Source organism: Syngnathus leptorhynchus, chromosome 6, assembly GCF_054491065.1.
Source record: "Syngnathus leptorhynchus isolate UIUO chromosome 6, UIUO_Slep, whole genome shotgun sequence".
Taxonomy (NCBI): Eukaryota; Metazoa; Chordata; class Actinopteri; order Syngnathiformes; family Syngnathidae; genus Syngnathus; species Syngnathus leptorhynchus.
The window spans coordinates 12,542,910-12,565,667 of NC_141200.1; the positions used below are offsets into that span (position 1 = coordinate 12,542,910).

Here is a 22,758-nt window from a genome sequence, read left to right on the forward strand (position 1 = left end):
TCATACAACACTCCAATCTCAAAATTTTATGGGCAAATAAAAGGAAAACAAGCAATAATTAGGTCGAACACCCAATCATAAAGAAACAATAAATTAAATGCAAATGCTTGACATCAACATGTGATCTCATCAGGTAATTTACATACCAATTAGTAGTTCTCCGAAGTTGATGTGAGGTTTTTCATAGTAGATATGGGGATCTCTCATGGAGCCCACACAAAGGAAGGGCATAGACAGAGACAGCGTCTCAATCACAAAGCTCCAGAATGACTCCACATCATTCACCTGATCAGCCACATATTTAAAGCACATCTATTTGAAATCAAAAAGAGATTACGTATAATGTTAGATAAATCTTGATTTTTCAAGAAAGACTAACGGGTTGATTTCAGGCAGGAGACATTATGGATTATTACTTTGGATTATCGCCACAGAATGTACCTGGAGTGAACGAGGTTGTCTTACTTTGCACATCCCATCGGTGACATCATCTGCAACTTCTGACATTACGTAGAACTAATCACAAATTTTGCATAAAAATACAAAATATCTGCTGAACTGATCCAGCCAATCAGCTCTGAGTGGAGTTCTCCCCCTTCTTGTGTAACTTTTCTCTTAGTACTTCAGCTTCCTCCCACGTTCCAAAAGCACACTTGTAAGGCTAATTGAAGAATCTAAATTGTCCATAAGTGTGAATGTGAGTGTATATAGTTGCATGCCTATTTGTGCAGTGACCAACTGGCAACCAGGAAAAAAAGGAAAGCGGTATGGAAAATGAATGATGATGGGAAGTTCTATAAAGCTACAATCGCACAACAAACTGCATCAAGAGAATAAACGTGTGTGACTGTCACTTTTCAGTTTTATGGTGGTTTCCTTACCTCTGACTTCTCTCCAGGCAGAATGGTGCCACATGGGGTAAGGCATGTAAATGGACTGTTACTGGTATCTTCACACCTCCATTGGAATGAGTATGGTTCAGTGGTTGGGTTCAACACAGTAAAGGATCTGCACAAAGATCAGCCAATACACTAATGAGCCCAATCTATATGTTCACGGTTTTTAAGTTAATAGTCGTAGCCACAAACGTCTAATTTTATGAATATATGGTATTTCCTTCACCTTTTTGCTGGGGTATAGAGGCCGAGAGTTTTACACTCTATCACTCTGATGTTAGGTTCCAAATAAGTCCGGAAACGATGATTTCGTCGGCTCCCGCTGATGTAGTCAGAGTCTTCTAAGTCAAAGTGGCAATGGGGCAATATGCTGCGCCCACAAAATGAGATAGAGGGCCCCTGAGTCCCAGCACGTAAATTGGAAATACTGGAAAAAACATGTGCATAAACAGGGGAAACCATCAGGCAATCGTGATGATATATATACTATTACACCGTTCAAGACACTCATTCAGTTTCATTCCAGGGTCTAACCACAAAACACAACACAAATCATACTATTTTGTTCCCCATTTTTAATTACCAAAGGAAAAATAACAAAAGCCTGGTAACATTTGCAAAAACTATAAGTCACTCTTGTTTTTCATAATTTGGCTCATCTAGTGTTTATATATGACGAAATTTTCATTTAAATTTTGAGCTCGGATTGGCACAGAAAATCTCCCTTCCCTAATCATGTAGACCTTTGTTTAATGTTTGTCCAATACTTACTGCCACTGACAAGAGGATGACAGTCATGCTCCAGAAATATTTGCCAAGGGGCAAATGCTGGGTTAAGAACAATTCCATTTGGGTTAAAAATGGGACTGACGCAAGACATTGAGTCAATCTGACCCAACTTTTATGCGAGCAATTTTTTTTTTTTTTTAAATAATCCAAAATTGGGTCAAATGTACAAGTTTTACCTGATTGTCAGATTTAAACTACCTGCAATGCAATCTCCCTTGGAATTGGCCTGCCTCCAAAGGTGAAAAGCAAACAGAGAAACTTTGTGAAGCACCAGGCAAAATGGACCCAATATTTGGCTCCACAGTGAAGCAATTCTTATTGGGGCTTCCCATCAGAAAAGACATTTCACTGGTCATACTGCTTGCAGACTGTTCTTCAGTCAAGGCCCTTGATGACGTGCTACCTGAACAAGTATGAGGAGATCATGTTAGCAACATTGAGATGCACGCCAACCAATCGCAACATCATATAACCACCTGAGAAGACAAATGACACCTGATGCAAGGGTAATAATGGAAAAAAAGAAATGCCCAGTTACATTTGAAACTGTCTCAAGGCCTGCACTGCAATTGCAGGGCAGCATGCAAGGCCAATAACTTGCCCACATTTTTCATTTGTTTTCATTTGTGGGCTGGTCAGTGTAGATGTATAAGCTGCAGGTATTCTTCATTGGCATTTTGTTGTTTACCTTCTTGGTTTTGGCTGACTGGAGGACAGGTGCTTGAATCTATCAAGACTTGCCAGGAAAATTCAAGCTTCACAACACCCTCATTAACTATCTGCACTCTGCACATAAAACAAAGGTATGGTATTATGTAAGTAATTTAAAAAACAGTAGCAATTTAACAAGATTACTGGAGAGGCTGAGCCATTCGGACATAGAATCAATTTAGGGGTGTTTTGTCACTGCCAAGAAGCATTTATCTGTAGCCCATTCTTTGATTCTAAAATTGCTCGGGGTAGCAGCGCAACTTACTGGTGAGTGCTGCTTTGGTAAGCCAAGGTGTCTTTGAATCGGATATTTACTGTGTTGCAGCTGCACTTTGCAAAGTCACAAACTGCACTGATGTGTAAATGCAAATCCCAGTCGGAGCCTTTGACCACAGAGCAGGCTGGCTCAATATATTGTTTCTGTGCAGAAGCAAACATAAGCACTTTTGTACATAGATGCATCCATTTCCGTAGTTAACCAGATGAATAGAATTATGCACGTACCTTGTTCTTTCCTGTTTGCTGGGGCTGTGTCGATAATGGCTGCGATGTCTTCTTTTGGTCATCCCAGTCAGGAACCTGATCTAATGGTTGCTGGAAGGTCACTTGACAAATCTTGCATGAAATTTGCTGTCTTGTTAATATCGCTCGAGCTTTGGCGCAGAAAATGACTGTCACTTCCTTAGAACAGCCTGCATGCAGGTGTCCTACCTTCAGGTGGGAAATATGTACAATAAAAACACATACAGTGTGGGAGCTAGACTATTTGCCCCAAATCAACTCGGATAGGCTCAGATAAGCGGCATAGCACATCTAAAATAAAAGGTAATGCTATTTCTAGACCAGTTTCAGTTCTCAATGTACAAAATGAGCAAAAAAGTAACAACGTCAGCAATAAGAAATAATAATTTTAAAAAAAGACTAAATAATAAATTTTAACTTTGAGAGGACACTTCTCCCCAGTGCTTACCTGTGGTGAAAAGCTGAGATTGGAGTCATCAGGTGGCCACTCAAACCTCACCACTTGGTTACTGCTGCTATGGTTTGTCAAAGTGAAACTCTCTTTGACAGGACAGGCTACTGAGCAGTAACCAAAACTGAGCAAGTCTGAATAATCTAAGGAGATGCAAAGCATTGTTTTAATTTAACATGGCAATAATCTAATGATGCACCGTAACATCAGTTACATCACTGTAACAGTTTGTCTTGGTAGCTAGGTTGTCCAGCCACCATACTACATTGTCTAAAACAGCGGATTAGTGTTAGCGAACAGCATTAATAATAATAATAATAATAATAATAATAATAATCATAATAATAGATCGTTTTATATAATGCTTTTCTAAACACTCAAAGACGCTTTACATAGAAAATTCACACACACACACACACACACACACACACACACACACACACACACACACACACACACACACACACACACACACACACACACACACACACACACAGAGTTAGGGGTTATATGCAGAGTTGAAGGGGTGGGTATTGAGATGGAGTTTGAAGGAGGGCAGGGAGTCAGCATTACAGATGGTCAGGGGGAAACAGTTCTAGAGAGTGGGGGCATTAGACTGGCAAGGTACTGGATTCTTCTGTGAGGCTATTAAAAAGTAATGCAAACAACTCAATACCATTAAGAGTTATAGGAATCACATGGAAACATGGAAAACCAAAATACCTCAACTTAAAAACTAAATGTGTTACACGCTACTAATGCCTTTTACTAACATGTGCCCATCCTCTAAAATTTGTAATATTTGTTTCAATAAATATGTTTAACTCTTACCTTCCTGATCATAGTTGGGATGCAATTCCCGTGGCGGCTTTCTGATGTTGTCAAGACTAACCAGTTGCTGGTAAGCCTCTCCAGTTACTTTTATTGTAGTATTGCTATAAGGGCTATCCTTGACTTGCACTGAAATTTTGTCATCCACTTTCAGAGGTATGTTTGAGGAGAAAGTGACTTCAAATTCAGCCCTCTCGTTAACATCAAGTTTCAGGCATACTCTGTGGACTAACTGAGGTGCTGTTGGGGAGAAGGGCTGAATGAAGACTATTGCAAGTTTTGCAAATATGTATTTGGTTGGTAAATAAACAAGAAGTGAAGGTCAGAAATTTGATGCAAACTGCGACACTTTACATTGATTGACTAAAATAATTACAACTGGAATAGCTTTGACATTCAGAGGCAAATAATCATTTACAGGAGATGTTTTTGTTTACCAGTGTCAAGGGTGTCCTCAAATTGAGAGAAGTCGATAGTGCTACATTTGTTTTCAGGAGCAGCTCTGAGTGTTAACACTCCATGTTTATCCGTCATGTCAACTTGGGCCTTTAGAACACAAAAATGATTGTACAGGAAGCAAAGATTCATTTGTCTCGAAAATAATAAAAACAACCAACCTTTTGAATACAGAAAATGAACATACATATTGGATTGACAATCAAACATTCTCTCACCTGAGCTGGCACACTGCCATCATTTAATAGCACCAAAGGTAGGGTATTAGTACGTCCTATTAAGATCCGTCTGAACAGCAAGGTTGGATTTGTTTTGCTGGCCGGACATATCACAGACACAACTGGTAGACAGCCTTCAGCAGTTACATCAAACTCCAAAACCTTGTTCTTTAGGTTTGTTGTTATTCTTCAATAAAGAGGAAACAAAGAAACTGTATGAATGTGCCTCTTTGAAAGGATTCAGAGGGTTCAAAAAGAACAACTTCATTCCATCTTGAAGCATAGTACCTGCTGCTTTTGTCAAACGTGGCCTCGAACACAGCATTGTAGAGTTGCATTGTATACGGTGTGAAGCTCAAAGAAGTGAATGCGTGGGATTGGCTGGGAACGAACAATGTTGGAGACGGCAATTCAAAAACATCCACATTGCCGGACATCTGTAAAGAAATAATGATCATTTTATACATTCTTCAGGATATCATATTCCATGCACAGTCGACAGAGATTTTACCTTAATGCCAACATATCTGATGCCTAGGTTGAGCACGTAAGGCACCTTGCTGTTGTTAGTAAGTTTTAAGCGAACCTGAGAGGTTCGCCCCACAAGAATCTTGCTGAAAATAAGCTTGTTCTCATCCAGTACAAAAACCTGTTCTGCACTGAAAAATGGTTCGGATGTTAGCTGATTCATGTTTTGACACAAATGGTGCTCTTCAAAGATAGAGGCCATTTCCAAAACGATGCCTGTATTGCAAAAAGAAAAGGTGTCAATTAATGAAGAGAAATCAAAAGCGGGGATAGAAAAGTCATGACAATGGGAGCAAAAACAAGTGTTCAGTTTTAGAGAAGTCATTGAAGGCATAGAAATTAAGAATATTTTTGATCATTCAACTAGGCTCTAATGTGAAGGCACCACAGTCTACGATTTAAAAAAGGTAAGAATGACAATTCCCACCTGGCCTACAAATTTCAGCTATCAGTTTATATGGTATGCCTGCAGGGTGGTCCGAGGGGTCACGGCCACTGATGTCGATAAGCAAATTCTGGCTCCAGCTCCCGAGATGTTCAGCAATGCAGTCAACCGTCACTGCCTGCCGGGTCTTAGGCTGCATTATTCCCGTGCAAGGGAACACCGCAAACACGCCTGTGCTGAGTCGATTCTAGATTACAGGAAAAGGAAAGGTTCATTTCTAAAATGTGTGGTAAACCTACTTATTAATATCTTGTATTAGACATGCATGTAAACACACTTTGCACGCTTGGACTCATCAATTTTTCCTGACGTCAAACAAAGACTGGTCTCCTCTCAAGCTCCGATTTTAAAAGTAAATGAGTAGCTGCTTCTAATATTGGTAAATACTCAGCTATGTTCACACCCAAAACGGCACAAATCACTCATTTTAAACAAGGCCAAGCTGTACGTGTCTTAAAAAAAATGACTAAAGAAAGTCTAGCCCTCACATGCACAGGTTTATACTGGCCAGACTTCTGCTGGTCCTGAAAAAACAGCCCTATGTCATTAGCGTATGATAACGGACACAGACAGGGACATATCGATTAGCGTCAGCTAACACATTGGCTTCCAGTAAACGAAATGACAAAGTTATTGAGATGGGGGTGGGGCGTATTTGTGTTTCGCCGTGTCCGCATGTGCATCGTGACCATTTCACTAACTGACAAGTGTAATCAGTTTAAGTGCCGCATGAGTGAAAGTACAAATCTCTACTGGCTGCCCCTTTTTGCTGATTTCTGTCTGTGTCCACTATCCTTGGGGAGCGTTGGTGGGCCGAGTCTCAACAGCAGTTGATAACATTTTGAGAGCTGGAATACATATTGTATATATCTCCTTGCATTCGTCATTTGGCCCAATGAAAGTGTTAGTGATGTCAAACCCAGGGGCTTACAGTCTCCTTTAAAAATAAAGTGGCCCAAGTGTTCCGCATACTTCTTGGCGGTTGATGTCTTTGATGGATGACACTAATGATACTCAGGCATAAAAAAAGATGAGTAGGTCAATAAAAGAGGAAGTTAGGAGTTAAGAGTTTTTAACATATGAATAATGGGGCAGGATGTAATTTTTTAAATCAACGATGTAACGCAGCTATGCAACAACATCTTCAATTTCATTTTGGAATCATCTTCAATGGCACATTATGGCACACTCTTAAAACTGCTGGATCAAAAACAACCTAATTTGGGTAAAAATTGGACCGCAATTAACACACTACGCAATTAACACACTATTAAAGTCTACCAAAGGTCAATTTTAGATTAAAGTCAGATGAGTCAGGTTAATTTAATATTAAAAGAAAAATTCAGCACTCGCTGAGAAATTGATATAAGCTTGCTTTTCAGAGGGTGTCTGTCCCCATTTGTTTGTCATGAATGAGCACTGTGACAAAAATGAACCCCCCCCCCCAATTGAAAAAAAAGAAAAACATGGGGAAGCCAATAAATGGATGGAATAATTGGAACCGTAAAAGTATAGGTCAAAAGTTGGCTGTTCACTTATTTCCACGAGTAGTGTCTCACCTGTGAGACGTTTGAATCTTTCTGGAAGGACTCACTCCTCATTTTAGTTCCCGATGTATGAGACTTCTCTGAAGTGCTGTCTCGTGTGGTTTTCTTACCACTGCGGGAAGCAAGAGTACAAAGTACAAGACAAAAGTACAATTTATTTCATATAGTATCTCCTCCTAAGATATATTAGGGGGGGGATCAAAGAAAAACTGGAGGAAATGTTTATGCACATTACACACAAGGTTAACTGCTGTCTTGTTGTGGTGTTCGCATACCTCTGCTTTGTTCGTGGGCAAATGCCAATACCCACACAGGTGATGTTGTAAGAGGTCTCAAATATTCCACTGTTCTCAATAACAAAGGTCTGGCTTTTCTTGGAGCCATAAACGAGAGGACCAAAATTGATGTCACACGACGGTAAGATTGTGTACCTACACAAGATAAACATTAAATCAATAAATGAATTAAAACATTCTAATCATTGCATTACCAAAATGAGTATACTAACACATGTAAGACAATTATTGTGTTCATGTTAGTATTTATCACAACAAAGCCAATCACAGAAATGTTTGGAAAATGGTAAGTGTATCATGACCAAACTATCATTTTTCTTCTTCAAAAAAACAAACGTATGATATTAACATCAAACCTGGAAAAGACAGACTGGACTGTAACATTGATGGGTAAAATGGCTACAATATGTCCTCCATCTCCAATGCTGGGTTCAATCACCTGCAGTAGACAAGCACAATTACTTATAACACCACTTCACATTTTTCCTGGATTTTTAAAAATAAATGAATACAATTGAACAACATGCAGAAGTTACAATGTACAATATACTCTGTCATTCTGACTTTCTGCCTGGTTTCTGCAGACTGGACTCAATTCTGCAGCCTTGCTTTCTTGTATGTACATACATACATACATACATACATACATACATACATACATACATACATACATACATACATACATACATACATACATACATACATACCGACATACATACATACGTGCATACGTGCATACATACGTGCATACGTACATACATACATACTACATATGTACATACATGCATACATGTATATATAAAATCTGAAATTGTTTACAGTGTATGCCCAAAGCCATACCTACCTGACAGGAGAGGACAGGTTTGTCTGTGACAGAGACTTCCTTCTTGGGTTTGCAGACAATCTGAATTGATGTGTACTTTTTGCGAGGAATTAAGGTACCAGTTGAAGGAGTCATCGTGAAGGCCGATATTAGGTTGGGGTTTTTGTCTCCAACTAAAATCCTGGTATAAATAAAATTCGCAGGAACCACATATTTATTACACTTATTCTGTCCATGTGTGTGGAGTCCAAATGGCATTATAAGGTTGCAATGGAAATACATAAGTCATCTAAACTCACTTGAATACAAATTCATATTTTCCTTGGTTTTTCAGTTTGATGGTACGTTCTACTTCTTCAAAGACTTTTATTGTTCCAAAGTCCAGACAGCCATCTGCCACAGAATAGGTAACAAATGTATTAACAAAACACTATACCATATCTATGTCTACAATATATAGCTCCCATATTGAATATCTTGATTTTATATATATTGCCAGGGCACACAGAGGCCAACAACCATTCGCACTCGCACTCACACCTAGGGACAATTTGGAGCGCTCAATCGGCCTTCCAAGCATGTTTTTTGGGATGTGGGAGGAAATTGGAGTGCCCGGAGAAAACCCATGCAGGCACGGGGAGAAGATGCAAGCTCCACACAGGGAGGGCCAGAGGTGGAATCAAACCGCACCCTCCTAAGTGTGAGGCGGACGTGCTAACCAGTGCGATACTGAGCCGCCCATAATATTATTATTATTATTATTATTATTATTATTATTATTATTATTATTATTGTTGTTGTTGTGTACCTGGTGTGATGTCCATAGCTATATCAAAGGCTTCTGCAGAGACCTGTAATTTGTCCGTGTATAAGACACCCAAAATATTTTCTGCATCTGAAACCTGTAAGAAAAAAAAAAATACAGCACATACAGACCAAGAGTGAACGTGCACTCATAAATGGTACTCAGTACCCACAATGCCATGTACATGTGCAATTGTAACTTACCTCAAGACGCAATTGTTTTTTAATATTCAATGGCTTTTTGGCCAAAAAGTGCATGGTCAAGAGGAGAGAGGAGTTGGGTAGAATGACACTGTGGTCCTGAGATACACTAAACTCATCACCAAGTTCCTCTAAACCATGAAGTCTCCACGATATTGGCAGAGGAGTCTTGTTGTGAAGCTTCACACTTCGACTCTCCTGTCTTTAGATAGTAGAATAATGTCAATATTATTAAAAACCCTCTGACATTTGGGAAACAGGGCTGACTACTGATTGTTGGAAAAATAACTACCTGTGAAGTAAAACCCTGTTGAAATACATTCGCTTGCTTTCTAGCTCCAGCTCTGGTTTCACTCCCAGACAGGAGAGTGCAATGGTGAAAACCTCTGGATTGTCCTTGATACAGCACACAATATTGTCCTTGATCTCTCCTGGAGTTGTTGGGTAAGCCCAGACAGTCAGCTCCTGAGAAAGGTGAATAAGAATCCATTATAGTACGGAAATGTTCTTCCCTATGAGTTACAATACAAATTACATTGATGAATTCATTTATTCCAACTATAAATACACTCAGATGAAAAGACAATATCAATACTAGTTAGAGGTCTCGGCTACATGAAAAACAGAAAGCACTCAAGGGGTAAGAAACAAGAAATTGTTCAAGTGAGAGAAGATGGAAATCCAATATGAGCCACTGAACAAAAACCTGACATGGACACATCAACAATGAGTCATCTCCGTGGGGCAATTTGAATTAGTTAGACAGTTAACGTGATACCTGTTCCTGGTCAGTTTGTAGAGTTATATTGGGAGGATCTAGCATATATGTGATGCCCTGGGTGTCAGTTTGGAAATGGAACTGAATGTCAGCCTCAAGTCCGGAATTGTTTCTGATCACCAGTCTCTCTGTGTTTTCTGGATACCGATTATCCTTGTACCTGCGCAGACAGTTAAGCCACGTAATGTGCAGCAGAAAAAAAAAAACTGTATCAGCCAATGAAGTGAGATTGGGGTCAAAGGTTTTGTATTTAAGATTGAAAATAAACGTGTTGAGCTTGAATAGTGAAAAATAAAACAACGTATTCAAAATAACAATAATTGTATGAAACGTTTTATCGAGTTGAAAATAACTTTACTTCCCCTTGGTAATTATTTTAAATAAATTATTTTCACTTTTCACTTCCATTTATATTTAGAGTTTTGTGGTCTCATTTTTTTCAGTTACATGTTTTATTTTTTTCCAAGTACAAAACGTTTGACTCCAATCTAACTCCATACATCGCCTCGTTGCTCTACTCACTTGTCTCTAGTCTTGCTACAGAGTAATGGTCCAAACTCATAGTACCCAGGATTAACAACATATGTCCTCTTTAGCCCTTGGATGGATTTTGGCACCTCTCGACAATAGGGAAAAAGAACCCTGAGGAAAAATACAAAGATTGATTGTGAAACATGTCCTCATGAACACAGAGGCTCAGTCCGTAAACAACAGTTCTTTTCAATTCCCACAAGGGTTTCAAAAAAACACATCACAACTGACTTGTAGTCGTTGCAGAAGGAGGGATATGTGCAAATCCCTTTGCAGGGGAGGTGGTAGACCTTGTGAGTCCCAAGTAGCTCAAAGTTGAAGGTTTGTTCAAAGTTTCCAGGAGTGCTGGTGTAAAACCATATCTTCAACACCACTTGTCCATTTGGTGGCACAATCCAGCGAAATGTTGTGAGGCTGCACACAAAGACACAAATACATTGGGCCTGATTTATTAAGATTCCAAATATTTAGCGCTATGTTGTTTGTTTGCTGCAGCAGATTGCATGCTCTACAACACAATGCTATTGTGTGCAAAACAAGCATTTTATTCATTTGGTTTGTTTACCCCTGGTTGCGTTTCTGCTCTACACTTGCAGTGTGAGGATCTTGGTCAGAAATATCAGTTGTGGAAGACAAAAGTGCAGAGGTTGCATTTTGTTCCGTGGCTTTCACTTTTGGAAGGGCAGCAGGCCTTTTAACACTCTTCTGACTCTCTCTGCCCTTCTTATCTTTCATCAGTTTTGCACTTGCTTTGCGACCTTTAGGCGTCTATAGGACACAAAAAACATTCAACACAACATATATATAATTTTTTTTGTCAACATAGATATAATTTCATTTATTTACAGTTTTTTTAAACATCACACCACCTTTTTTAGAGTTCACCTTTAACGTCATAGTAAATTGTTATGTACTATTTTGCTACCATTCATATGATCTGTCTCTTCAATTTGTGATTAGTTTCCTTGTGGCAGTTGAACCTTGAGCACCCAAATAATACGTGCATCTCTTGTCACAAAACATCAAGCTGCATGGAAACCGTTTCATAGCAATTACTTCGAACGTGATTGTCTACAATTTTCTTTCAAAGCTGCCTAAACAACTCTCAAATTTGCCAGGCGTTATTTTAAGAATGCATAAATAAATAAACAAACAAACAAACAAACAAACAAATAAATAAATAAATAAATAAATAAATAAATAAATAACAACAGACGGTGATATTAATACAATATGGGATGCCTCATTGTGGTCTACCAAAATGTATACAACTCTGTTTTATTCTTCCTTTATTTCTCTGCATGCCAGGTGTCTGAACTTGCATGTGACGTGGTAATGATCTGATCTAAATACTTTATGATTTCTTTGATATTTGATTAAAATGCTGATTTTGCATTTGGAGAGTTTACCTTTATTGACTGTACATCTTCATCATCTTCCTCCTTTCTCTCATCTCGTTCATCTCCTGAAGAACGACTCAGAAATATGAAACAATTACAGTTCACTTGTCTCTTTGCTCGCTCCCTCGTTTTGGGTAGATGAATCACCGAGAATGTAATAGGGGGAGGGATAGAAAGTTCACCTGAACCCAAACCCAGTTCATCTAGTACCTATGGAATTTAAAGTGGCAAACCCAAAGGTAAGAACAGGAATTATATGGCATTATAAATGATAAATACAGAAAACAAAATGGCATTTGCTGGCCCTACCTCATGTAGTGGAGGAAGGTCCTGTGTTTTGAGCAATTCAAACACATCTGGATAGTCTTCTCCTGTGAGTTTGAGAACAATGTGGGGGATGATGATTGCTGCCTTTTCGGCTTTGGCTGGCTCTGTCTGACTGCTTGGAGATGGGATTTTGCTAGCGGATCTTTTGCTCTTCTTTGGTGTGGGAGCCTATAAAAAAAGAACCATTGAATTATGAAGATAAATATTGTAGGGACACTGAAAGTTTCAGACCATGAAATTTGTCAAATACAACAAGCACCAGTTTATACGTGTTTAAATGTGTACTATGAACAAAATTATACTGTATGCTCAACAGAAAATGGCAAGACAAGAACCTGTTTCTCAGCCGGGGCATCATCTGGGGATGTATCCTGACCTGGTAGTGGGACCCGCAACACGCCGTTCTCACGGTCCCAATGTTGGAGAATGTGTTCCACCTGGATTTGGCACTTTTCATACACACTGAACATATTGTGCAGCATATCCATCGGGGGCTAGGCAAGAAGATGACACAAATAACAGAGGTGAACTCCCAATATGTTGGTTTGACAGTCATTTGACATTCTTGAAAGTGACAGTCCATACACCAAGTATTGGGTCATGAGTATGTTGAAGTAATATCCCAGCTGACTTCCAGCAAGAGGCTTGATACACGCCCAAGACTGTTGGCCAGTCAAAAGTGAGGTGTTTAATGCGCTGATGGTTTTCACAGTAAACCTACCTTTTCTGCCCCTGAATCAGACTGCATGCTGTCTTCTCTATTCTTGTCGTCTTTGCCTTGCTTTCCTGCCATCAACAGAGAGGGGTTGACAATACAATACAATAAATACAGTGATTTTCAATTTAGATCATTTGTGCAGGGATTCTGTAATTGTATGGTACGGTATGGCATGGCATAGCATTGTATGTTATTCTGTCTTGTTACCGTCAATTGAAGATTGATCTTTCTTGTCCACTTGTGATTCTTTTGAGGATGGGATTCGAGGAGCAGCCATTGCACTAGATGTCTAAAAGGACAAAATCATTTGAAATTTTATGATTGGCATTTGTAGTTGGCATACACAGTTACTATTGTAACTGTTAACATTCTGTGAATGCTGCATTGGAAAGTGTATCAATGCCTTTTTCTTTTGTTACTTCATTGCTAGCCTGTCACACCATTATGAGAGACAACAAAGGGAATTTGATTACATGCCGCTATAGCGAGGCGAGGTCACAATTGCCCGGGTTAGCTACGCGATATCCTACAAATAGCATGACATGAGTGGATGGATTTAAATTTGGTCCAAAACGTTAACCAGTTCATAAAATGGATTCATGATTCAAAGTCCACCCTGAGTTTCTGTTGACCAGTGCATGGCAAGGGATGGTGAAGACTAAAGTAAATTATTAATTATTATTAATTTATTATTATATTAATTATAATATGCAGCTGTGTTGTAGTAATGACACATTGATTAAAATAATAATAATAATAATAAAAGACACTTGTTAAAGCACATTGGACAAAATAAGGTGTTGATAAAGCGCCATATACTGCGCCATGTACACTCTATTTTCAAACTAAATCAAAAAATGTTTATCTCAGCAAAAGGCACATTAATTAATCATTCAAATTCATCATGGATTCAGTGATTAAACAGTGGTTACAGATTTGGTAAATCAACTACAACCACTAATATTCTGTGCCTGAAAGAAACACTGTAAATTTTGCAAAATACATTGGCACAACACACAAGTTCAATGATTGGTATGAAAAAGTACAATTTTAAAGTAGCTGTTGTAACAGACTGCTGTCTGACACCATTTCATTCATTTTACAAGCATGGACATTGAATTATTACAAAATGAAGAAGTTGCTGCTTCATCAAATCAACTTCTTGAACACAAGCATGCTGATTGGAATATTTTGAAATATATGTTAACGCCCCACTTGAGAGTTTGTACATTTGTGTGTTTGAAATAAACTGAATAATAAATATCCGGACCTGCTTACTCTCCATGGAACCCTTCTTCCTTGATCTGCTTTCCTTAACTGAACCCTTTTTAGTCTTCTTTTTTAACTCATCGAGTTTGATTCTCTTCATTTCATCCTGTAGCTTTTTCTCCATCTCCATTTTCCTGATTCGCTCAAGAACTCTGGTGGATAGAAATGCATTGTGTTTAATGTTAGTAACATAAAATGAAGATACAATATTGTGAGATTTTGGAGGGGAGGGTGTCACTCCATCATTACTTGAGTTTCTTTTGTTTCTGTCGTTCAATAATTTGCTCTTTCTTTTCCTCTGGGAGACTTTCATATTCCTCCTCATCCATATTCTGCAGCCAGTCCTCTTCCAACTGTGCCTTTTCCATTAGCAAGGCCTCTGCCCAATGTCCATTGCACATATGTTTAGTCATGCAGTAATCACAATTGATAAGTAATAATTAAATAATGACTATAAATTCTCATCAGAGGTCACTGTATCATATTACATTGTAAATTCTTTGTATTAATTTATGATGAAAATTAGCAAATAAGTAGTCGTGTATGCAAATTTACCTTCAGCTTTTCTTTCTTCCCTCTTCCGATCTATTAAGGCACTGTATGTGTCATGTATGTTGATCACATATATGTGTTTACGGTTATTAAGCGCCTTGAGAATGACTTGAAGAGAGTGTGCCACAGACTTGGTGTAGACTGAATCAAGACTGTAAATTACGATTCCACAATAGCAGTCATCGAACTGGTTGACATGAGTAGACAAAGAAAAAGAGAACATATAATATGTCAGAATAACAGGACAGAAATATTTCTAATCAGCAGTGTCTTACTACCTGAAATCTCTCCTTAAGGATTTCAACCAGGAGCTTTTCTGGCAAGAGATTACACAAAGTGGGTTTATTTAATCCCTGAAACAGAAAACAGTGATGCTGTGATATCAGAACATTTTGTTTTGACACCGAAACTTTGTGTTGGTTTTGTGGGAAAATATGTATTAACATTGAAACAAGTATTGACATTGAAAAAGAGTCAATTGAGAAATATTTGATAATTTTTGGTTGAATTATTTTCAATGTCAATAGAAAAAGATTCAATTGAAAAATTGATGCTACACATCAGACCTTGCACGCTATCAAACTGTCTGTAATGTGACGACATTCCTCCTTTCCCACGTTAACTACAGCAAGAACAGAAAGGCTTCTCCGAGGACATAATCGCTGAAGTCACGAAGAGATGCATGGGGTGGCTGTCAATAAGATTAAAGGCAGAAAATCCCAATAAACTGGTAAAGTGTAAAGTGGAGGGGCCAATCCACGGCACACCTCCCCCGTGGAGGGAAAAATTTGAATGGGCATGTCAACCAGAAAAATCATTCATCCAAACACCAATCAATGATCTCGTGCTTCGTATCATGCTTTTACTAAAAAGAAATAAGGAAGTGAAGAAATAAAGCACTTTACAGAGTCTACATACGCTACAGTAGTCATGAAAGGGAAATTTGAAGACGGACATATGAAAACACTCAAATCACATTACAGTATTGTTCTAATTATGTCTGGGGAAAAAAATGCTCTTTCCATGCTGATACTTGATTTGACACGATTTTCCAAAATGGAAAAATGATTTTCAATGCCAGTGTTTTGTACGATTCAGTTTAGAGACGAATACATTACATTATATGAATACATAGACATTTTAGAATAAAGAACGATACATTTCTGGACCAAGAAATTATATCCATACTGAAATACACTTGGTTAAAACTTGAGAAAATTTACCTGGCTGCCTGTGCCCCCTGATTCTTTTTGAGATTTTATGTCACTGCTGATGCTTTCAGGGGGTTTTGGATGAGTTTCTGAGGGAACTGAGTTTGCCAATGTATCTGTTTCTTCAGTGGGGGACTCTGCTCTTGAGCCGATGTTTGCAGCTAAATTAGCTGGAAGAAAAAAGACAGGTTGGCACAAATAACCAATTATGAGAGAAACCTATACCTCTTATAAATAATTCATAAAAGCTAATACACATTTTGTGATATCATTTCCCAAAAGAAATTTTCAAAGGGACATTTTGTCCAGTTATAAATGTTGTAGTTTTCATCACACATACCTAAAATCCCTTTGTCAAATTAATCCAAGAATTTTGCACTTGACATATTTCTTATCCTAATAACTAATGCGTGATTTAGTAGCCAAATTGTATTTTTATTATTGTATATTGATTTATGCATTATAATTTTTTGTAGTAATTATTATTTTCCTAACATGCTGTAATGATGTGCATAATTTTTTATCCTATTTATATTTTGTTAGTGAATTGCTCTGCTACGCCCTTTTCATGGGGGTGGATGGAAAAGACAAAAAGGAGGGAGCGTGAGGGTGCGTGTTGACTGTTGAGAATAAAGGCACAGCTGAATTCAGTCCTGCCGTGTCGGTATTTCTTTAGACACCAAAAAGGTACAGCACTGGATCCTCATTGTGATTACCCGCTTCGGCTTCCTGTGTGGAGTTTGCATGTTACACCAGTTTCCTCTCAAATCCCCCAAAACATGCTTGGTAAGTTAATTGGGAACCCTATATTGTCGGTACGGGTAAGTGTGAACATGAATAGTTGTTTGTCTCTGTGTGCCATGCAATTGGCTGGCGCCCAGTTTAGGATTTCCCCGCCTGCCACCCAAAGACTTCTGGGATAATCTCCAGCACGTCCGCAACCAGCGTCACAAAATGGATGCATGGATATATGATATATATTAAGCACGATGAGCGGGTAGCCAACAACTCTTTGAAACGAAGCAATTCAAAAGTCAGTTTTCCATTCAATTTTTAAATGATGCTATCGTATAAAATGTTTGCAGAGTATTTTGCATACCAGCCTCTTCCAACCTCTGAGCGTATTCAGCAGCAGCACGGTTAAACAGCTGTCTTCCAGCCAGGCTAACCAGAGAAATCCCATGCAAAAGTGAATCGGCAAGGACATCATCCATACTTAGACAAGCCCCTCCATAGTGATTTGCCAGGAAAGCTGCTTTGCTGCTTTGAACTGAAAGAATGAATGAACAGAAAAACACATTGAAAGTTTTGAACTTTAATTCTCCCCCAATGATGAAGTAACATAACAGTAAATGAAAAAAGGGCCTTAACAATCGCTTAAGAGCCTAGTGGTCGAACCATCATCATATAATGTCAGTCAAAAACATTTAGTGTAACTGACGAGAACTGGATAGAGTGAAATTCAAGCAGTGGTGAAACTCAACCAGTGGAGTTACTATACTAGGTTATAGGCTGACTTATAGCTGACTGGCTGGATGCTGCACATCGTGTCACAATAGTATTTTTGATTTACAAGACATTAGTCTCCTTCTACACACGTGACAATTATTGTTATGAAATCTGTGAGGTACACCTACACTGTGATTATGCCCTCCAAGGATTTGTTTGACAGTGTATAAATAGCATTTAAACAAACAGTTTCTATTGAGCCTGTCTCAGTTGACATTGTGTGCGTGCAAAAATCGACTGAGCAGCTGAATTTGTACATAAAACTAAATGGGGAAAGAATTTCAATCCACTCCATTTTCCAAGAATTATTATCCTGTTCCCAAATGATTAATCAGTGTTATTAAAAAGGAAAGAGGTCCAGCGGTAAACATATTCCCTCGAAGGCATCAAATTAAATTCAAAATGAGTGCATATTATTGAAACAAAATATTAGTTATTAAATCTCTTACTTTGGAGTGTATTCAATTCAATATTGGTTGAAATGATTGTATTCAGTTTTTATTTGTTTTTGTGCATCCAGTAATTTTTTTTCCCCCATTTGTTGCAGAAAGGCTTTGTTTGGTTACCTGTCAGTGGGGCTCCATATATAATAATAGCAATGCCTCTGCAGTTCAGAGCAGCTAGACCTTTGGGTGATAGGTCAACACCCATATAGCGGGCAATTGCACTGGACAGAGGGTTTATCTCTAGTGTTCCCAGACTCCCAGTAGCTTCTGCTTTCATGATATCTGAAATGACTAAAGTGCACATATATGTAGGAGTGTTAAAATAACAGAATAAAAACTGATAAAATATATCAAAGTTGCTTTAGTGCATTTGTAAAGATTCACACCCACTCTGTTCAGTTCTTCGTCTTTCGCCCCTTTTGCCACCTCTTCGTTTTTGCAGACCCGTTCCAGTTACGTTTTTATCTGGAGTAACAAAAACAGATTATAGGTCATGGAATCTCAAAATCAGCACCTCTGAATTAAATCATTTCTGACAGATGCACATTGGTGATAATGCTTCACACAATCATGACCTTTGATCCGAAAGCAGTGATCCTTGTAGAAGTCCATAAGTTCTACAGGAAGACTATCTCCGCCATTTCTTGGAGGCAGCAGCAGCACATCGTTTGCGTCATATCCATCCAGCAGACTGAGGATCTTTATAGAGTAATGGAATTAAAGATACAATGATAACAATAATTACATATGGGATTGTATGATTAAAAATAGATTTTAAAATAGTTTGAAAAAAGCTCTACCTTTTCTTCCTTCAGGTACTGTGTGTCAAACTCGAGGGAGTAGAACTCAATGGGGTAAGAGCAAGGGTTTTTAATAATGACTTCTGCTTCAATCTCCATATTAAATGGCAGACAAGGGCCCATGGTTAATTCTGGAGGACAAAACACCAGTTCTGGGTCATCGCCCTGCCCCAGGGCTGTAATGATCACCGGCTGAGTGCCCTCCGTTACAGTTATTATTAAATGCCTCTTGTAAAGACACTGTGAAGAAATCAGATCATAGCAAGTCAATGTGCTTGTCATCACTTCTCCACAAACATTGTTGTATTATATTGATATTATTTCTACAAGGTGAATGTGTTTACCCTTTCGGTAGGACTGAATTTGACCTGCACGTTGACATGCTCGCCGGGGGTGAGCATGCCTGAGGAAGGAGTCATCTCAAACATCACAGGTGGTGGCGGGTGCTCCTGCAGGTATTTGCTGCGCTGATGGAGGGGCAGGAATTTATCGACCTGGAAGAAAAGTAGAACAGGGACAGGTTTCACCCTAATGTGACGTCTTATTAACCTGTAATTAAAACTGACAATAGCTTGTATTGTTGAGTACCTTTACAGGCTTTACATCTTCCACTATGCTCCATTGGCAGGGCACAGATTCATGATTAAATATCTGCATTGTCTGAATCTAATGGAACATAAGACCGTTTTTAGGGAATGACTTGACTTGTTTGTGCACTCAATGTTTGCTACATGCTATTCTTATGTCACTTTGTACAAATAATGACATGCAATAATATATATGAGAATCATGTTGCTTTATAATTTGTTGATTTATCACACTAGATTACCTGACATAATCCACATCGCACAACGTCAAACTGCAGTGTTTCCGAGGAAACGGAGATTGACGGCACAGTCACCACCGCGCAAAGACGCACTTGCACTGATGGACCACCTACGACCTGTAATCCAAAATAAAATACCCTGTAAATCTAAACATTCAATTTATACTTGGCACTGTGAAATATGTTAAGTTGCAATTTTCTTTTACAAAAATTAAAATAAATTCTGATATGTGTAAGCAAGCAATCGAATAATTCAATTGGCATAAAATGAAAATCATGGGAACAGATGACTCAGTTGAAGTGATGAGTACCTGAATTGGAATGACAGCACTTCTGATCCCCAATGATAGGTTGCCTTTTTGGGGATCAAATTCAACGTTGAAAGTTTCTTTTTCACCACAGGAAAGGTTCCTTATGCTACCAAATTCTACCTTGAAACCTTGAAGGACCAAAGACATAATCACAACATTGTAATAGCATATAGCTCTAATAGGGAAAGGCAGGAACGCATCTTTTGACTATTTTAGAACATTGTTAAAAAGCAGGATGCAGCTAATATAGTTCCCTTGATAAGTTTCTTTATGATAACTTACAAATATCTAATCGTATCTCAAAGTATTGAAAATAACATTAAATATCTGCAAATGCATTACCTGCAATGACTTTGGAGTTTGCATGGAAGGAGACTGGTAACGGTCCATTATTGGTGATCTTAACAGTCTGTTTTAGTACTTGGCTCGGAACAACATAACCAAAATCCAGAACATACTCTGGGAGGAGGAACCTGGCGGAATGGGAAAGAGATGGCATTGATGCACATGTACATCTATAAATTAGCCACTCTGTTGCATTACAAGACAACAAAGTTTACGATATCTTGCTTATAGTAAATACATTTGCTGAGATAGACCGATCGGAAAAGATTAACTTGATTGCCCAGTTTAAAACTTGAGCATGAACTTTTGGTATTTGTCCATTCAGTGAGCCACACCCGAAACTGGTCACTAGCCAATTGCAAGACATATTCCGTGAAAAATAAATAAAAAAAAGTGTTCATCATCACATTCGCACTTAAGGACAGATTTTGTTTTCTATAAAACTAAATTCATGATTATGGGAGGTAGCTGGAGTACTTGGAGAAAAGCCACGCAGGCACAGGGAGAACAAACTCCACACAGGACGGCCGGAGTCTAGATTGGAACCTCAGAACTGTGAGACAGATCATTTAAGCACTCAAGACTGTATTGACATTAATTGACAACTGTGCCACACCAAACGATTTGAAGACCAGTAATCAAAATATAATCGCTTACAAATATTTAAAATATGCAATTTGCATTATATGTAACATCCATAATGTCTTTTAAGAAGAAAATACTTTCTATAGCATTGAGGGGAGGGTCACTATGGCTTGGTTCACACTGCAGGTCTCAATGCTTAATTTGGGTTTTGGCGTGAAATCTGACTTTTTTTTTTTTAATAATACATACTTGCTGAGTTTACTCCATTTTTTGGTAGAACCTTGTAAGTTCCCCTGCTCCAAAAGGCTCTTGGTCACCGCCAAAGCATTTTCTGTGACCAGCATTTTCTCAATCTCCAAAAGCAGTACCTCTTCATACTGAAAGACAAATTGTTTCAAAGTCAATTATTACAGTATACAGCATCCATCCATCCATCCATCCATTCATCCATCCATCCATCCATCCATCCATCCATCCATCCATCCATCCATCCATCCATCCATCCATCCATCCATCCATCCATCCATCCATCCATCCATCCATCCATCCATTTATTTTCTGGACAGCTTCTTCCTCTATCTATCTATCTGTCATTAAACACTTTTCACTCCTTTACCACTAAGCGAGTGCAGTGTGAAAAGGGTTTCAAAATATACATCATATTCATACAGCATATACAATAAAGCTATTCAATTCATTTGCTCCATTCCCTTTGATATAACTAAATTGAAATGATTAAAATCCAACTTCATGACCTCTTACAATAATAATGAAAGCTTAGTATCAGTAAAAATTATTTTGTGGACTAACAGGAAGTGAACAGGTATCCTCCATTTTGACTACTTTTGTGGCATGGTCAAGCAGATCACTGTAGCCCTCCTTCGCTGTAAAGAAATAACAGGATGAGAACAAATGTCTTCAGAGTTCCATTTATAATTGTCAATCATTGATCTCATTGCACAAGAATATGTTCACGTCAGTGTTTTGCATTGCCTTTCATTTACCCAGGCTTCGGGGTAAATTCAGGGAGATCTTTGGGAACACTCCCTCGCCAGTGAGTGAGATGACCTGTGGTGGCAAGTGAGCCACAACCACCTGAAACTGCTTTTCAAAGACTTCAGGAATGCCAGGGAGGTAGAGCACGCGTAAACGATATTGTGAGTCAGCCTCAATGTAACCCTGCCACACAAAAGATGAAGTTGAAAAAAGAACGACTCTGTACATTAAATGACTGACGTTCATGGTCTCAACTTCAGCTCACTGTAGGGGGGATGAACAGTGGTTGACCAGGTCGGATCTCCTCGTTCTGCTCATCCTCAGTTTCCAGCATCACATCTGGCTTCTTCTGTTCCACTGTGGTCTTCTCCCATTGAGCCTTTTCAATACTGAATTTAAAGCCCACCTTTCCGTTATTCCTCAGAATCACGGTTGACTGCCCAATTTGATCAAAACGCTGGAATACAAAACAAAAGTGTACTTCTTAAATTACAATTTTTTTTTTAATTTACAAGGATTACAAAATACATTTACAAAACTAAATAATTATGTTTTTTGTTCCTAACGGCACAAATGTCAGCTGAATGCACATGATATTGCTTGGATATGAATGATATGAGTTTCTCCTTCATTGAG

At 38.5% G+C, this 22,758-nt stretch overlaps 1 protein-coding gene across 1 annotated transcript in view; it reads right to left on the reverse strand.

Moving 5' to 3' along the window:
* Positions 1-22,758, reverse strand: part of hydin (HYDIN axonemal central pair apparatus protein) — a 46,983-nt gene that overhangs the window by 7,513 nt on the left and 16,712 nt on the right. Inside the window, exons 26-75 of the mRNA XM_085914947.1 lie at positions 22,388-22,579; positions 22,131-22,305; positions 21,937-22,010; positions 21,376-21,503; positions 20,539-20,669; positions 20,197-20,324; positions 19,889-20,002; positions 19,648-19,725; positions 19,404-19,553; positions 19,060-19,299; positions 18,835-18,958; positions 18,650-18,724; positions 18,380-18,550; positions 17,404-17,574; positions 16,317-16,474; positions 15,372-15,446; positions 15,097-15,280; positions 14,791-14,920; positions 14,543-14,693; positions 13,480-13,561; positions 13,276-13,340; positions 12,890-13,048; positions 12,537-12,722; positions 12,237-12,437; positions 11,393-11,595; positions 11,059-11,241; positions 10,819-10,938; positions 10,297-10,456; positions 9,811-9,983; positions 9,522-9,720; positions 9,322-9,415; positions 8,813-8,906; positions 8,535-8,694; positions 8,047-8,129; positions 7,670-7,825; positions 7,407-7,506; positions 5,830-6,034; positions 5,386-5,618; positions 5,163-5,311; positions 4,875-5,061; positions 4,638-4,746; positions 4,201-4,440; positions 3,367-3,512; positions 2,901-3,107; positions 2,662-2,816; positions 2,374-2,471; positions 1,884-2,088; positions 1,123-1,323; positions 882-1,008; positions 147-312 (exon numbers count right to left, since the gene is read on the reverse strand). Of these exons, the coding sequence (XP_085771073.1) occupies positions 147-312; positions 882-1,008; positions 1,123-1,323; positions 1,884-2,088; positions 2,374-2,471; positions 2,662-2,816; positions 2,901-3,107; positions 3,367-3,512; positions 4,201-4,440; positions 4,638-4,746; positions 4,875-5,061; positions 5,163-5,311; positions 5,386-5,618; positions 5,830-6,034; positions 7,407-7,506; positions 7,670-7,825; positions 8,047-8,129; positions 8,535-8,694; positions 8,813-8,906; positions 9,322-9,415; positions 9,522-9,720; positions 9,811-9,983; positions 10,297-10,456; positions 10,819-10,938; positions 11,059-11,241; positions 11,393-11,595; positions 12,237-12,437; positions 12,537-12,722; positions 12,890-13,048; positions 13,276-13,340; positions 13,480-13,561; positions 14,543-14,693; positions 14,791-14,920; positions 15,097-15,280; positions 15,372-15,446; positions 16,317-16,474; positions 17,404-17,574; positions 18,380-18,550; positions 18,650-18,724; positions 18,835-18,958; positions 19,060-19,299; positions 19,404-19,553; positions 19,648-19,725; positions 19,889-20,002; positions 20,197-20,324; positions 20,539-20,669; positions 21,376-21,503; positions 21,937-22,010; positions 22,131-22,305; positions 22,388-22,579 (7,495 nt within the window). The remainder of the gene's footprint in view (positions 1-146; positions 313-881; positions 1,009-1,122; positions 1,324-1,883; positions 2,089-2,373; positions 2,472-2,661; positions 2,817-2,900; positions 3,108-3,366; positions 3,513-4,200; positions 4,441-4,637; positions 4,747-4,874; positions 5,062-5,162; positions 5,312-5,385; positions 5,619-5,829; positions 6,035-7,406; positions 7,507-7,669; positions 7,826-8,046; positions 8,130-8,534; positions 8,695-8,812; positions 8,907-9,321; positions 9,416-9,521; positions 9,721-9,810; positions 9,984-10,296; positions 10,457-10,818; positions 10,939-11,058; positions 11,242-11,392; positions 11,596-12,236; positions 12,438-12,536; positions 12,723-12,889; positions 13,049-13,275; positions 13,341-13,479; positions 13,562-14,542; positions 14,694-14,790; positions 14,921-15,096; positions 15,281-15,371; positions 15,447-16,316; positions 16,475-17,403; positions 17,575-18,379; positions 18,551-18,649; positions 18,725-18,834; positions 18,959-19,059; positions 19,300-19,403; positions 19,554-19,647; positions 19,726-19,888; positions 20,003-20,196; positions 20,325-20,538; positions 20,670-21,375; positions 21,504-21,936; positions 22,011-22,130; positions 22,306-22,387; positions 22,580-22,758) is intronic.